Source organism: Erpetoichthys calabaricus, chromosome 13 (genome assembly GCF_900747795.2).
Source record: "Erpetoichthys calabaricus chromosome 13, fErpCal1.3, whole genome shotgun sequence".
NCBI classification, from domain to species: Eukaryota; Metazoa; Chordata; class Cladistia; order Polypteriformes; family Polypteridae; genus Erpetoichthys; species Erpetoichthys calabaricus.
Window position 1 is genome coordinate 146,301,326 of NC_041406.2, and position 15,689 is coordinate 146,317,014.

The following is a 15,689-nucleotide window of genomic DNA, read 5'->3' on the forward strand; positions in this document are numbered from 1 at the left end:
AACCTGCATGTCTTTGGAATGTGGGAGGAAACCGGAGCGCCCGGAGGAAACCCACGCAGACACGGGGAGAACATGCAAACTCCACGCAGGGAGGACCCAGGAATCGAACCCAGGTCCCCAGATCTCCCAACTGCGAGGCAGCAGCGCTACCCACTGCGCCACCGTGCCGCCGTGTATATGTATGTATAATATATATATATACACACACAGTGCATCCGGAAAGTATTCCCAGCGCTTCATCACTTTTTCCACATTTTGTTATGTTACAGCCTTATTCCAAAATGGATTAAATTCATTTTTTCCCTCAGAATTCTGCACACAACACCCCATAATGACAACGTGAAAAAAGTTTACTTGAGGTTTTTGCAAATTTATTAAAAATAAAAAACTTGAGAAATCCCATGTCCATAAGTATTCACAGCCTTTGCTCAATACTTTGTCGATGCCCATTTGGCAGCAATTACAGCCTCAAGTCTTTTTGAATATGATGCCACAAGCTTGGCACACCTATCCTTGGCCAGTTTCGCCCATTCCTCTTTGCAGCACCTCTCAAGCTCCATCAGGTTGGATGAGAAGCGTCAGTGCACAGCCATTTTAAGATCTCTCCAGAGATGTTCAATCGGATTCAAGTCTGGGCTCTGGCTGGGCCACTCAAGGACATTCACAGAGTTGTCCTGAAGCCACTCCTTTGATATCTTGGCTGTGTGCTTAGGGTCGTTGTCCTGCTGAAAGATGAACCGTCGCCCCAGTCTGAGGTCAAGAGCTCTCTGGAGCAGGTTTTAATCCAGGATGTCTCTGTACATTGCTGCAGTCATCTTTCCCTTTATCCTGACTAGTCTCCCAGTCCCTGCCGCTGAAAAACATCCCCACAGCATGATGCTGCCACCACCATGCTTCACTGTAGGGATGGTAGTGGCCTGGTGATGAGCGGTGCCTGGTTTCCTCCAAACGTGATGCCTGGTATTCACACCAAAGAGTTCAATCTTTGTCTCATCAGACCAGAGAATTTTCTTTCTCATGGTCTGAGAGTCCTTCAGGTGCCTCTTGGCACACTCCAGGCGGGCTGCCATGTGCCTTTTACTAAGGAGTGGCTTCCATCTGGCCACTCTACCATACAGGCCTGATTGGTGGATTGCTGCAGAAATAGTTGTCCTTCTGGAAGGTTCTCCTCTCTCCACAGAGGACCTCTGGAGCTCTGACAGAGTGACCATCGGGTTCTTGGTCACCTCCCTGACTAGACAATACAATACAATAGTTTATTTTTGTATACCCCAAAATCACACAGGCAACATCACATGACTAAGGCCCTTCTCCCTTGATCGTTCAGTTTAGATTGCCGGCCAGCTCTAGGAAGAGTCCTGGTGGTTTTGAACTTCTTCCACTTACGGATGATGGAGGCCACTGTGCTCATTGGGACCTTCAAAGCAGCAGAAATTTTTCTGTAACCTTCCCCAGATTTGTGCCTCGAGACAATCCTGTCTCGGAGGTCTACAGACAATTCCTTTGACTTCATGCTTGATTTGTGCTCTGACATGAACTGTCAGCTGTGGGACCTTCTATAGACAGGCGTGTGCCTTTCCAAATCATGTCCAATCAACTGAGTTTACCACAGGTGGACTCCAATGAAGCTGCGGAAACATCTCAAGGATGATCAGGGGAAACAGGATGCACCTGAGCTCAATTTTCAGCTTCATGGCAAAGGCTGTGAATACTTAATAATAATAATAATTCATTACATTTATATAGCGCTTTTCTCAGTACTCAAAGCGCTATCCACACACTTACGTACATGTGCTTTCTCAGTTTTTTTATTTTTAATAAATTTGCAAAAACCTCAAGTAAACTTTTTTCACATTGTCATTATGGGGTGTTGTGTGTAGAATTCTGAGGAAAAAAATGAATTTAATCCATTTTGGAATAAGGCTGTAACACAACAAAATGTGAACAAAGTGATGAAGCGCTGTGAATACTTTGCAGATGCACTGTATACAGTTAGGTCCATAAATATTTGGACAGAGACAACTTTTTTCTAATTTTGGTTCTGTACATTACCACAATGAATTTTAAATGAAACACCTCCGATGCAGTTGAAGTGCAGACTTTCAGCTTTAATTCAGTGGGGTGAACAAAATGATTGCATAAAAATGTGAGGCAACCAAAGCATTTTTTGAACACAATCCCATCATTTCAGGGGCTCAAAAGTAATTGGACAAATTAAATAACGGTAAATAAAATGTTCATTTCTAATACTTGGTTGAAAACCCTTTGCTGGCAATGACAGCCTGAAGTCTTGAACTCCTGGACCATCACCAGATGTTGGGTTTCCTCCTTTTTAATGCTCTGCCAGGCCTTTGCTGCAGCGGCTTTCAGTTGCTGTTTGTTTGTGGGCCTTTCTGTCTGAAGTTTAGTCTTCAACAAGTGAAATGCCTGCTCAGTTGGGTTAAGATCAGGTGACTGACTTGGCCATTCAAGAATTTTCCACTTCTTTGCTTTAATAAACTCCTGGGTTGCTTTGGCTGTATGTTTTGGGTCATTGTCCATCTGTATCATGAATCAATTTGACTGCTGTATTTAGCTAGATTTGAGCAGACAGGATGTCTCTGAACACCTCAGAATTCATTCGGCTGCTTCTGTCCTGTGTCACATCATCAATAAACACTAGTGTCCCAGTGCCACTGGCAGCCATCACACTGCCTCCCTCCACTGTGTTTTACAGATGATGTGCTATGCTTTGGATAATGAGCTGTTCCACGCCTTCTCCATACTTTTTTCTTGCCATCATTCTGGTAGACGTTGATCTTGGTTTCATCTGTCCAAAGAATGTTTTTCCAGAACTGTGCTGGCTTTTTTAGACGTTCTTTAGCAAAGTCCTATCTAGCCTTTCTATTCTTGAGGCTTATGAGTGGCTTGCACCTTGCAGTGCACCCTCTGTATTTACTTTCATGCAGTCTTCTCTTTATGGTAGACTTGGATATCGATACGCCTACCTCCAGGAGAGTGTTGTTCACTTGGTTGGCTGTTGTGAAGGGGTTTCTCTTCACCATGGAAATGATTCTGCAATCATCCACCACTGTTGTCTTCCGTGGACATCCAGGTCTTTTTGCGTTGCTGAGTTCACCAGTGCTGCTTGCTTTCTTTCTCAGGATGTACCAAACTGTAGATTTTGCCACTCGTAATATTGTAGCAATTTCTCCGATGGGTTTTTTTGTTTTCGCAGCTTAAGGATGGCTTCTTTCACCTGCATGGAGAGCTCCTTTGACCGCATGTTGTCTGTTCACAGCAAAATCTTCCACATGCAAGCACCACACCTCAAATCAACTCCAGGCCTTTTATCTGCTCAATTGATAATGACATAACGATGGACTTGTCCACACCTGCCCATGAAATAGCCTTTGAGTCAATTGTTTAATTACTTTTGAGCCCCTGAAATGAAGGGATTGTGTTCAAAAATACTTTAGTTGCCTCCCATTTTTATGTAATCGTTTTGTTCACCCCACTGAATTAAAGCTGAAAGTCTGCACTTCAACTGCATCGGAGTTGTTTCATTTCAAATTCATTGTGGTAAAATTAGAAAAAAGTTGTCTCTGTCCAAATATTTATGGACCTAACTGTAAATAATTAATTGTGTGGGAGAAATACTATGTATGTAGATGTGTGTGTGTGTAAATAAATATGTATGTGCATGTGTATATATATATATATATTTATATATATTTATATATATATATATATATATATAATATAATGTGTGTGAGTGTGTGCAAGCATTTGTTCTTTATCATTATAAACTTGCATAGACACATACACACATGGTGTTTTTTTTATGTCTCAGTTGTCATCCACTTGGAGTGATAAGGTGCAGGACTGTGTCGACATGTTGATCAGACATTAAACTAACTATTTCCCTGCTCTCTGTACGTGGCACAGTATGTTGCTCCCTACAGCCGCAGCTCTTGCTTCATAATAAATGGTTTCAGTGTCTGTCGTGTTAAAGCTGTAAATATCTATGATAGCTGTAAGTCATTGAAAAGTATGACGGCTAACTGTGGCAGTGAACATACTAAAAGTTTTAGTGGTCCGCCATCAGTCCCCGTCTGCTATGTTTGTACGTTGCTGCTGGAGTGTCCTCGTTACTTTCACACTAAAGCTACAGCTTCTCTTTTAGATCGCCGGGGGGATATCAGGTGTATTTTAAAAGACTAAGGCTGGGCAGTCTCAAAGGAGAGTGTGTGAAGATTTATCAAAGTCAGGTCTGCGAGTTTAGCTTTTCATGTTCACCACTTCTTAAAATTGGACACACGTACATAACAGCAGTGGGCCATCAGTCTGTGCCCATCCTGTCTACTAAGTTGTCCAAGTTTTATGTTTTTGAAATTCTGTTCCTCCTTTTCTGAGTAACTCAGTTCTTTTTGTAATGTGTGTCCTTACTGTGTACAGGAAGATGTGACGGCTTGAGTGGAACCGTTGGCTTTGTTAGAATATGAAGCGTGGTGTAGGTGGGAGTGAAAGGCAATGTCACCGTTTGTTATCACATCTTTAATTCCTTCACATAGCAGTGCAGATATTCTGGACAGAGTTAATTTTAAAACCAGTTAAGTCCCCAACTTTTGTTTTGAATGGTTTGCAGAAGTTTGTATTGCTTAGCAGTGAGGTGTTAAATCTCCGTTTTGCAGTACATTTGCCTTGGGTAGGTAATTGGAGTTTAAAAATATTCCATTTGTGATCAGAGAGACTCACTGATGAGATGCTAGCATCCAGAAAGTGAGGGAGAAGGGGTAGGGAGATAAATACATAAGCTCAGGACGGCTGGGATTTACGCCTGTGGGGGGTGAACACTCGCTAGTTGAGGGATTTAATGCACGCCGCCCGTCAATTAAATTAAGAGCTAAGCGTGATTTACATAAAGCCATGGTAGATCGAGGGAAACGAGAGTTTCAGGAAGGTGAGGATCTGTCAAGGTCTGGGGATTGGACCAAGATGGCATAATCATTAAATGTCAGAATGTGGTTCATAATTTCAGAAAGGAATGAGGGATCAAAGCTTGTCGGTGCATATCCGGGTAGGAAATGAATTTTCGTGTCTGTAGTTCTGGTGAGGCGATAAAGTCAGCCAGACTGAACCCTGGCCCCCAGCAATTGATTGGAAATATTTGCTGCACACAAATTAAGGTGCCATTCATTTTGGTGTCTGCAGAGGATGCTGTGACTTCAGAGTTTAAACCAACGATGATACCCCTTGAGCAAGGTGAGGCCAGCAGCCAAGCACTGTAGTTTATCCAGACAACATCTGCATTTCACTGGTCAGTTCAAGCAGCACATCTCTGCTGAACGATGTCTGAATAAAGTAGACCAAGTGATTAGTGACTCAGAACGGTGACAGCCAGAGGCCAGCACCAGAAAATGTTTCCTTCAGTGGATCTTGTAAAAGGCAGCAGTGACAAGGAGACGTAAAACAAGTTAATAGCGAAGCCCCCATTCCTTAGTCCCCAGCTATTTATATGTCATTAACACTAATATTAAAACGTCCATTAAGAAATCTCAAGTTACTCATGACTCATAATCCACGTCAGTATCCGGTCTTGTGCTCATAATGTCCAAGACGCTTGGATTTTTTATTAAAATGTTGTTAAATAAATTAGAGCATGAACTGGAAATGTGATCAAGTGGGATTGAATAGTTTGATCTTTAAAAGTGTTAAATTGATTCTCAAAAACTCACCGAAGATGGGGGAGGGTCATGTCCACCGCCAATGACCAGAGGTGACTTTATACAATCATTCATAAGCAAGACAATATTCGTTGATCAAATAGAAAATGAAAGAAAGAAAGCAACGCATATGTAGAAATATCTACTGTATAGTAAAATGCTACTCTCTGTCTGTCTGTGTGTGTATATGTGTGCCCCTCCGGTCCCTCAGAACAGTCTGATTAGTCAGTTTGGCTTTTGTGGATCAGTGTGATCCATTAGGAGTGCAAAGTTAACACTAGACTTACCAAAGCCTACGAAAAAACTCGTAAATCCGTCCCACCTTTAATTCTCTTCACACCTCTCCATCAGCGTCTTTTGTCTTGTAAATGTGTCGATAAGCATCAAGCACCCTGCTATACCAACACCCCCACCGCCTTACAAAGTTTTCTCAGCTCAAGTCTGTTTACCTGCATGTCAGTTCTTATGTAGGCTTTGGTAATTCTAGTGTTACATTTCCGACTGTGACAATTTAAATTTATTTTTACAATAAAAGGAGCATTTCAATATAACAAATCAAATAACATACCAAGTAATGTTGGGTCGCTGAATACTAATGAGGTGGAAACCAAATCGCCTTCAAAGATGGGAATTATTCACAAGAAAATGAATGATGCTTTGACAATGGGTAATGGGGGCTCATCTACAGAGCGGAGGTGAGCAGTGTGCCTTGAGAAGCAGAGTTTATCGGAATTCGATTGACAGGAGAGGCTCAGGCACTTGAGGATTCCAAGCAAAACCATAGGAGGAACGCCGACGTAGGGCAGGAGATATCAAATGATTTAAAGTTTATTGTGTTGCTTGTATTTAACAGTTAGTACAACTATTGAAACATAACATTTATAGAAAGCCAAAGAATAAGCAAAAGCAAAGAGAAAAGACTAAAGCCAGGGATGGAGCCCCGGTGCCTCCCCAAGGTCAATTGTATAATAGTGTTGTACCATTTCTGTCTCTTAACTAAAGATGAAAAACACTCACACACCATAAGTATTAGTAAGTTTGGACTGTTTATTTTTTTTTAATGTATGAATATATTTATTTATTTCTATATTGAGGTACAAAGATGTTGTGCCTCGTCTTCAAGCAATGCAGTTTTCTGCAGCTACTGGACTGAGCCGACTTCTCCTGATTGCCGGGTGGATGCAGCAACCACTTGTGGGCTTGAATGTTTCTGAAGACTTAATTAGAAGACAGGTGAGGATTTATTTGTGGTTGGCTTTTTATTTTTTATGAATTAGTGGTGCTCATGGGAGTTCTGTTTGGTGCTTTATGGGTGCAGTTTTAATTGTACTGCCACAGGATGGGAACTGGCAGGCAGATCTGACCAAAAAGAAGCAGGAGATTTATTGCAAGTCAGAAAAGCAAAGCAGGGTCAATACCAGCTGGATTAAAAAAAAGTGTGTGCCAATTTCAAAATGAAAAAACAAACTCAAAAGTAAGAAACCAGGAACTGAAAATGGAGCCCTAGAGAAGTTTTTATTAAACAGAATATCCACAAGCCTGGACTTGGACCGTGATGGATGTGTGATGCCAGTTTTGGTGATGCCTGGTGCAACCTCCTGACCTGCACTCCCTTACAACATAATAACAACTGACCCTCAAAATGGCAGCACCCATCAACAAAAAAAAAAAGCGTAGTGAAAAATAAAATGTACATCAGTAGCAATGCAGAATGCACTCACACATTATTCAAGCCCAGGAAAAATTCATAAAGCACCTATGAATCGTACCAGTGATGTGTTAGAATGTTCATCCTAATGACTGAGGACTTCACAGCACAGACTTGAGTTTCTGAGACTTAAAAACTTTAAACACAGTTACCTTGTAGGGTCCTCCTCACTCCCTGGTATTGGACACTTTTCTGAGTTTAATCTCCAGTTTGCACCTTTTTCACTTCTGCCAATGACAAAGTGGCAATAGTGGGATTTTAGCACTGCATCTCAAGAATTCAGGTCTTGTCCAGTGGCACTTGGATCATTTTTTTCAAGGTGATTGTGTACAGCCAGAGGTGATGGTCGTCACAGTCGAGTCATCAGTTGTTCTTCCTGCTCCCATGAATCTACTCCTGCTTGTGTTTGGGAGTCAATGTTGATCATCAGATGACATATTTGAGTTGTCATGACATTTTTCAGAGAATTTAGTATCATTGACTGCTTTGTGAGTCTGTTTGAGATGGAATCTATCCTTAGGTCTTGGTAATGTCTTGGGAAACATCCTTGCTTAAGCAAAGGGTAACCTGCACCACTGCACAATTAAAGCAAAGAGCCGAGACACTGGGGTCTGTCAGGGGTCTCATACTGAAAATGGCTGTAGTAAGGGCTGGCTAAGCACTTGAAACCTGCAATGCAGAATCAAGAGAGTTCCATACGAGGGTTTGGTCATCAGTGCATCCTTAAATTTGTTTGTTTACCGGACCTGGATTGGATTACCAGGATTGGAATGAAGTGTTCAGATTCCACACATATTGTATGCAAGGTGCCAAGTTCAAGGTTTGCACCCCCCCCCCCCCCATTGCTTGGACAGGCTGTAGTCCCATACAACACTGTTGTGTTCATGTCCCGGGTGCTACCTCATGGAGTTTACATGTTCTCCTCCTGTCTGCTTGGGCCTCCTCCAGCTCCAGACATGCAGCTTAGTTAAATTGGTGTTGTAGAATTGGCCCGTGTGGTCACCCTGAGATGGAGTGTCATTCTGTCAAAGTGATGTTCCTGCCTTGTGCCCTATGAGTGCTGCCCCTCAATTGTGCCCTGGATGTGTGGATTAGAGAAGATGGATGGATACATTACATGTTTTTGGCCCTGTGATTTACTCTTTTATTTTTCTCATCTGTTTGTTTTAACTCTTTTAGGGCGGATGTCGACTTTTGTCGACAGGAGGGGTTGAAGGCGAATGTCGATAAAGGGCGACAATCAGCTGTTAATGGCGACAAATCTCACTGTCACGTCACAGGCATTCCCTCTGTGCTTGGAGGAATGCTAGACTCGTTGACTCGGCAAATAAACATTGCGTGTGCGTGAGTTGCGAAATGTAAACAAAGGCAAGATGGCACCGACATGTGAAAAGGCAGCGAAGCAAGTGCAGAAAAGAAAACACTTGGCAGATGTTGTTTTGCGCATTACCGCGGAGTCGGACTCTTGATTTTTCAGAATCGGACTTTATTGGCAGTGATCAGGAGATCGAGCAAGAGAGTTAGAAGCAGGCATCAGCTGATCAGACACCAGCTGATGCCGCGCAAGCGGATCTGCTGCCAGTTGAGTGCCTTCGCGCAGCCGATGCATCTACGGCAAGGTTCGCATGAGATAAATACACATACATTGATCCGTTGAGAGCCAATCTGGCTACCGGAGTTTACAAGACGGCATGGCTTGCTTTTGGACACGACAGATCACCAGCTGCTGTACTTCAGGCTGCTCTCTCCTGATGCTGCTTTTCAGCTACTGTCAGACGAGACAAACAGGTAGGAAGAGATTTTTTTTGAATCGTGGGCTGCGTTTGCATCGCATTCTCGTTATTCAAAGTGGAAACCCACAACGAAAGACGAGATGAAGCGCGCTGTGGCATTACAAATAGAGATGGGACAGAACTGGTGATATAACTTCAGGGAGCATTGGTCCAAACGTGTTTTGTCCCCTGGTGGCTTAGGTACGTGCTGCTGCAAAGTTTTATTCACTTCTGTAATAAACAGAAGCAAATCCCATGGGGTGAGCCAGGCTATAATGCCATACATAAAGTTCATAAAGTTTCAGAAGATGAAAAGAGGTGACAATACGGTTTTCATGCAGGCAGAAAACTTGGTGGCAGTGGCATGGCACGATGGCAAATGGGTGACTTGTCTCTCTACAGTACACACTAACAATATATGTTAGAAAATGCAGGGACAGACAATTGAAAAATAGGCACCAAAGCAACACGTATTGTAAGGAGTGCAATGTGGCAATGACTGAAATTGGCTGCTTTGAGCGAGATCAGACTTCGCTGTGTAAAATGTATGTGATATGTATGTGAAATCATAGAGAATTCAGGCTCATACAACATGCAAGACAGTAACATTTGTCAAAAGTAAATATTTTTTGTTGATTTGATATGTTAAACAATTGCTTTGTGTTCTTTTTTAAAAAATGTTAGTTTTTGGAAAAATATTCAGCCCTGGGAGAAAAGAAACAAAAAAAAAAATTAGCCCTAAAAGAGTTAAACTTTACCTCGTCCTTGCAGCACATCGAGACTCCATACTGTGACACACACTACTGGTGTCCCCAGGTGGAAATCCTTTGTATTGTAAGCACTTGAACTACAGTAGCTTTAATATCCAGTATTTGACACTCGCGTGCAAGTTCATTGTTTCCTTGTTCGTACCATGTGCCTGATTCTCATGGGACAGGCTCTGGTTTCCTGAGATCCCCGAATTGGTTTAAATGGGTTTGGTAAATGGATGAAGTTGGATATTGTCATTGTGAGATGTTTGTTCAGTTTATGCAAAGGCCATTAATTTAGCACTTTAATGTGAGAGCAGTGCATTTAATTTCGATAAATGCCACCTGCTGCTTTTTGTCTTTTAATTGTTTAGTCTCAGCAGTGTTACAAATCCCAGATCTTTAATCAGTGGTGACCAAAGGCCTTTCATGTGGTGTTGACTGGCCTGGGGACGTCTGTTCAATTTTAGCATTCAATGGTTTGTTAAATTGTCACTGCACAGCTCAGTCTACACACATTACAAATCCTTCAGCATTTCTGTTATACTCAGAAAAGTGTCCAGATAGGCCAGAGCGATGTGTGTAATGGCCAAAGAGAAGTCAATTGTGTCATTATTAAAAACAAATCAATTAACACCAATCAGACGTTACAAGAAGGGGGCGTTTATCACTTTCTACAGCCATGTGAACCTGTAGTTCACAGACATGCTATAGCTAAGTGAATTATGTGTTATTATCATGTTCCAATTCTCAAAAGGCTCCACTTATTTTGGATTTACATTTGGGGTCTTTCCTTTACGCTAGAAAGAGAATCATTGCCACCTAGTGGGTAAATGTAGAACTGAATTAAGACAACAGATCTGTGTGCTTAAGAGCTGTAACTGTGTCACCGTTGCCAAGGGGTGCCCGTGCTGATAAATGTGTGGCATCAGCCGTACCATTCCTTATGAATTAAGGTTCAGATTCTTCCAGTGCTGTAACATACTGGATAAACACACGTCCAAGTCCACCTTCTGTTGGCACCAAAACCATTTTATTTTTTAATAGTTGATGCCGATGAGGAATGCTTTGTATACATCATAGACCATCACAAGGATGCCCATTCATTAAGTTACAGTGCAAATAAAATATTTTATGTAGCTACCAATGGATTACAGTATATTAATTCACTAACAGTCAGTCAGGCCAGACAGATGCTCCAAATGATGACACAAAAGGTGCCAGTACCCAAGCAGAATTGAGCCCCCTAGTGTGCCAATGTTGTAATCCAGAAAAGAGAGCAGAAAATACCATGGCACGGCTTTGATGTGCAAATGAAAAAGACCTCCGTTAAGAACGGGAGTATGTGCAGCTAAACCCAGTACTAAATCGGGCTTCTTCCCAGCAGGCCGACACAGTGGCTTGCTGGGACCTGGAGTCCTTTTAGGTGTTGCTGAGAACACAACGTCAGTTATTGTGCTATTACCAAATTAGTGATGCAATAACAATGAAATGTTCAATAGAAAGGCCTTTGTTCACATTTGTGCCTCCTGCGCCCACATAGACTGGTAGAGACCCTCATGCCCCCTCATGTTTCCTGGCAGTCTCATTGAGATGGACTTCCCTGTGCTTTCTAGTGTTCTGTTTCCCATTGTGGTCACTTTCTGCCATCTGGTTGGCCGCAGTCACTTGAACCCGTGTTGTCTCTACTTTTCTTTGCAGAAGTACCTCTTGAGCAATCCGGCTCATCAAAGCGGCGCTGTGGATGAACACTTCTTTCTGAATGAAAGTGCATTTCAGGTCAGGTAAGAAAGCAGATCTGCCACCTCTCATTGATGTGTGCAATGCACAGAAGTGTCGGGCCACTTTTAAAATAGTTTACTTAGTTTTGGTTGTTGAGGTTACTGCTTTTTAATTGCAGCAATGACACTGATATTCTGTGTGTTGTTAGAGGAGCAGGAATGGAATTTGGTAAGTAAGAATTTGCTGTTGTGTAAAAATAAGTGAACTCTTCAGGCAACCGAAGTTTGCATCACGCATACCAGAATGGATGCAAATGAGTAATAAATCATTGGAGAGCAGCTTGAAGGCCCCAGCATTACATAAATATAGCATACTCAGCCTTGTTTGGTCCTAACTGTGCAGAAAAGATCAATAGAACTTGGTCTGCGAACAGAACATGGCGTAACCATCAGAGCATATGACGAGACGTGTGGAGGAGCACGGACTGGCAGCAGTTTGAGCACAAAATCACGTTTGCTTGTTCTTGTCCTCTGTGTATTCCTTCACTTTTACACTCACTACCCCGAGATATTTTTAGTGCGTGGCACCGTGACCCACTCACTTCTCTGTTTTTATATGGTCTGTCATGGAATGGACTTGTGGGCACCTCCTGTTGGTCTTGGCTTGGTGACTTCTTACTCAGCCTTTTAGCTCAGGCCATACTAGACCAAGTCGGACGTCTTTCTCTAAAGCTGGGCTGGTCCAGGTGCTTAACTGATCTTTTCAGCACGTTTGATACTCCTAATGCAGACTGAGTTAGTTTCACTTATTTCAGTGTGAGACAATTTCTATTTAGTGATTTTTTTTTTTCTGTTTTTATTGCATTTATCAAGAGAGGTGCAGCAGTCAGAGACCAGGACATGATGGCTTTTACCTAGGATGAGGCCTGAAATCCCAGGTATCATGAGGCAGCATGGTCTGGGATGTTAAGTTACTGTATGTCCGTCATGTGTGTTGGGTTATACAGCACTGGAGGTCTCTGACATGTTGTTACTGGCAGTGTCTGTCACTGCCGGCTTCTTGCATTTGTTAGAGACACTGGATAAGGACACAGCCATACAAAGCCCTGAGGAGGTGTGCACAGGTCATGGAAACGTAACATGCTATACCAATATAATATTTGGCACAGCTAAGGGTATTGGGGCCACCACAGCAGCTCTACATGTGTGGGTACTGGCACCGCTGTGGAAAAAGAGATGGACTGATGACGTATGTCTGGGGTGGACACCAACAGTGTTCCTCTGGGCCTTAGGGTGCAGCTGACCTGGCTGTTATGTGTCTCGCCTAATCCTTTGTCAGGGAGAGACAGTGACCAAGGAGGATACCCCATAGGTCATTAGAGGGACCTGGCTAACTTGGAGACTGCCTTGGAAAGGCTCAGGTGGACTGCGACCTCAGGGGCTGCTCAACGGTGACTCGAGGATGGCATTCAAAAGTTCAGAGTCTTAAATTTATATATTGCAAATATGTCCTGTTTATGATTGTGAATATATACAATAGTATACACTGTGTGTGTGTGTGCATGTCTTTGGTGTGCAGAACATGGTACTCAGGGCACGTGACAAAGAACTTGAGAGGCAAATGCTTGACACCTGGGACAAAGAGAGACCACAGCCGCCATGGGAGGTACACAAGAGTCAGTGCCCGTCGGCTATGGAGGAAGGCCCGTGGACGCTAGCTTCTGGGTTTTCCCAATCTGCTGTGCTTTATTGTGCTCATCTTTCCTTATGTCTTTATTTTCTTCATAAATCAGTTCATTGCGTATCACTTTGGCTTCTTGAATGTTGTCTTGGATTGACGCACACATTCATGTACAGCAGTCAAATTTGTTTGATTGATAAGTTTTGTTTTCTCTTTCCATTTTGCCTTCCTCAGAGAGATTTCTAAGTATAAGCCACTGTCAAGTGCGACATCGGTCACTGTCATCACTGGAGACAAGTACGATGAACTTCTTCCCACCCAAATTAATGAGGTGAATATTCTGTAAATGTCTGGTTATGATAGTGTGCCTTGAATTCTTTTGATTTGATGTAATAGTCTTGATTAGGAGGTTAAAATAAATGACATAATAGAGACGCACATCCAAAGTCATCCTTGTTCTCCTCTTATTTCACCAAGTTTGTTTATTCTTTATTTTTAATATCAAGTGACACAGGAGACCTCCATTGTTATATGCCAAAAACTGGGAGAAAGAGAAAGTCCAACAGGAAGTCTCCATTAAGCCACTCTTCTGGGAAGAGAGGCCTGGCATATGCCAGTATGGAGCTGAGAGGGCCATAGATAGGCAGAGGAAGACCACCATGAGAGAGAGTAATAAAAGCCTGCCATGATCCTCTAGAGTGGTGGAGAGCAGAGGTACCTGTCCTTTTAAGATGAGAGAGAGTGAGCGAGGGTCTACACTAGACTGTCAGGAGGTGAGAGCACCTCAGACCCATGGGGCATGGTGACCAGACCTCAAGCACAGCCACTCTCTTCTATGGTGGTTTTTTTTTTTTCTTTTCATGTGGCCCATCATTTTTATAATAATACTAATTCTTTGCATTTATATAGCGCTTTTCTCACTACTCAAAGCGCTTAGGGGCTTTGAGGATTTTAGAACTTTCAAGGCATTTTATTAAATAATCACAAAAAGACATATTTTTGACTTTTAGTAACTCCAGCCTAAGAGAGAGAACCTGGCGTCCTGGTGCCAAGCTGCTGCCTGGTTAGAGCCCATGCTGCCCAGGAGGTTCTGCATCTCTGCAGGTTTCTAGGATTCCGAGAGTGCCATGTATGTGTGACACCATGCTGATCGTCCCACTGACCCCATGATCTCGACTGTCTGGTTGGTTTTTTGCAGATGGTGGCTCGGCTGCAGGAGCATCGGTTGGTTCAAATCTACCCGCAAGCTCAGTTTTTTAAGATTGCTGGTGTGGACAGAAGAATGATTTACAGAAATCCGTTGGATGTCACAAAGCACTTGGTGAGGCTCATCAAGCTAAAGATGAAACCCGTCAGACAACTGAATAGTTAATATGATGCGGTGCCGAGTTGATTAGAGGTGATTGTGTTTTATCGGCTGTTTTTTTTTTTAAACTTATAATAAAATTATAATTGTAAGAAATGTCATTTTTGGGTGCAAAACAGAAATTTAATTTCTCTTTTTTCCATACTTGTGAAATGAAGTCAAAAACAAAGTGATATTTGGTGTACTGCTTATGCTTCCTAAAGTCACCAAAATTCAAAATACGTGAGATCTGTTAGTTTTATTTCCATACTTAATGCCTTGAGAACACGTTTAGCCCCACACTTTAAATATTCCGTAATCCTAAAACAAATAAGGAGTCTAGCAAAGCAAACCCAAGTGAGCCACCAGGAGTTTGTTAGTCAAAGTCCAGTAGTTGACAAGAAGGTGTGGTTAGCTAGTGAAGAGATGTTGAAATTGGCAAGCCAGTCACGGCAGAGCAGATGACAGCTTAATGTGACCCTCATTCTGCACTGCTGGGACCGGAGTGTGAGACCCAGCCTGATGTGGACCCAAGTGGGCCTCCCACACACGAGGGTAACCATCGACTCTGAGCTGGCCTGGCATGAGCCTGTGTACCTTAGAGCAATCTGCCTTGTGCCTGATTCTCCCATTATAGGCTTCGGCCTCCATGACTTACCTTAAGTTCGGTCACAAATTGAATAGACCTGGACGCGTTGGATAGCTGCATTTCAAAAAGTTGGTTCAGCACATGTAGGCTCTGGGAAATCGATGGAGTCCTGCACCATGGAGCCACACTCCTCCGGCTCAGACCTAATATGAGGAGGTTAAAATTCCAATATAGAGCATCATCCCAAGGTTGATTAGACACAATGACTATGGAACTTGTGTTTTTAGTCAAATTAGCCAATGCTGTAAGCTGAAAAGTGAACATCTTGAACGTGGTTGAAGACTATAATTGCCATATGCAATAAGACCTTATGCAGTATACAGTGCCAACCTGTTTGTAGGCTCTAGAGTTGAGAAAGC

The 15,689-nt window shown here is 42.7% G+C and overlaps 1 protein-coding gene across 1 annotated transcript in view; it reads left to right on the forward strand.

The window, feature by feature from the left end:
• si:dkey-122a22.2 (uncharacterized) overlaps positions 1–14,803 on the forward strand; it is a 41,791-nt gene extending 26,988 nt beyond the window's left edge. The window contains exons 8-11 of the mRNA XM_028790916.2: positions 6,800–6,938; positions 11,636–11,718; positions 13,571–13,667; positions 14,535–14,803. Of these exons, the coding sequence (XP_028646749.2) occupies positions 6,800–6,938; positions 11,636–11,718; positions 13,571–13,667; positions 14,535–14,708 (493 nt within the window). The 3' untranslated portion in view covers positions 14,709–14,803. The remainder of the gene's footprint in view (positions 1–6,799; positions 6,939–11,635; positions 11,719–13,570; positions 13,668–14,534) is intronic.
• The last annotated feature ends 886 nt before the right edge of the window (positions 14,804–15,689 follow it).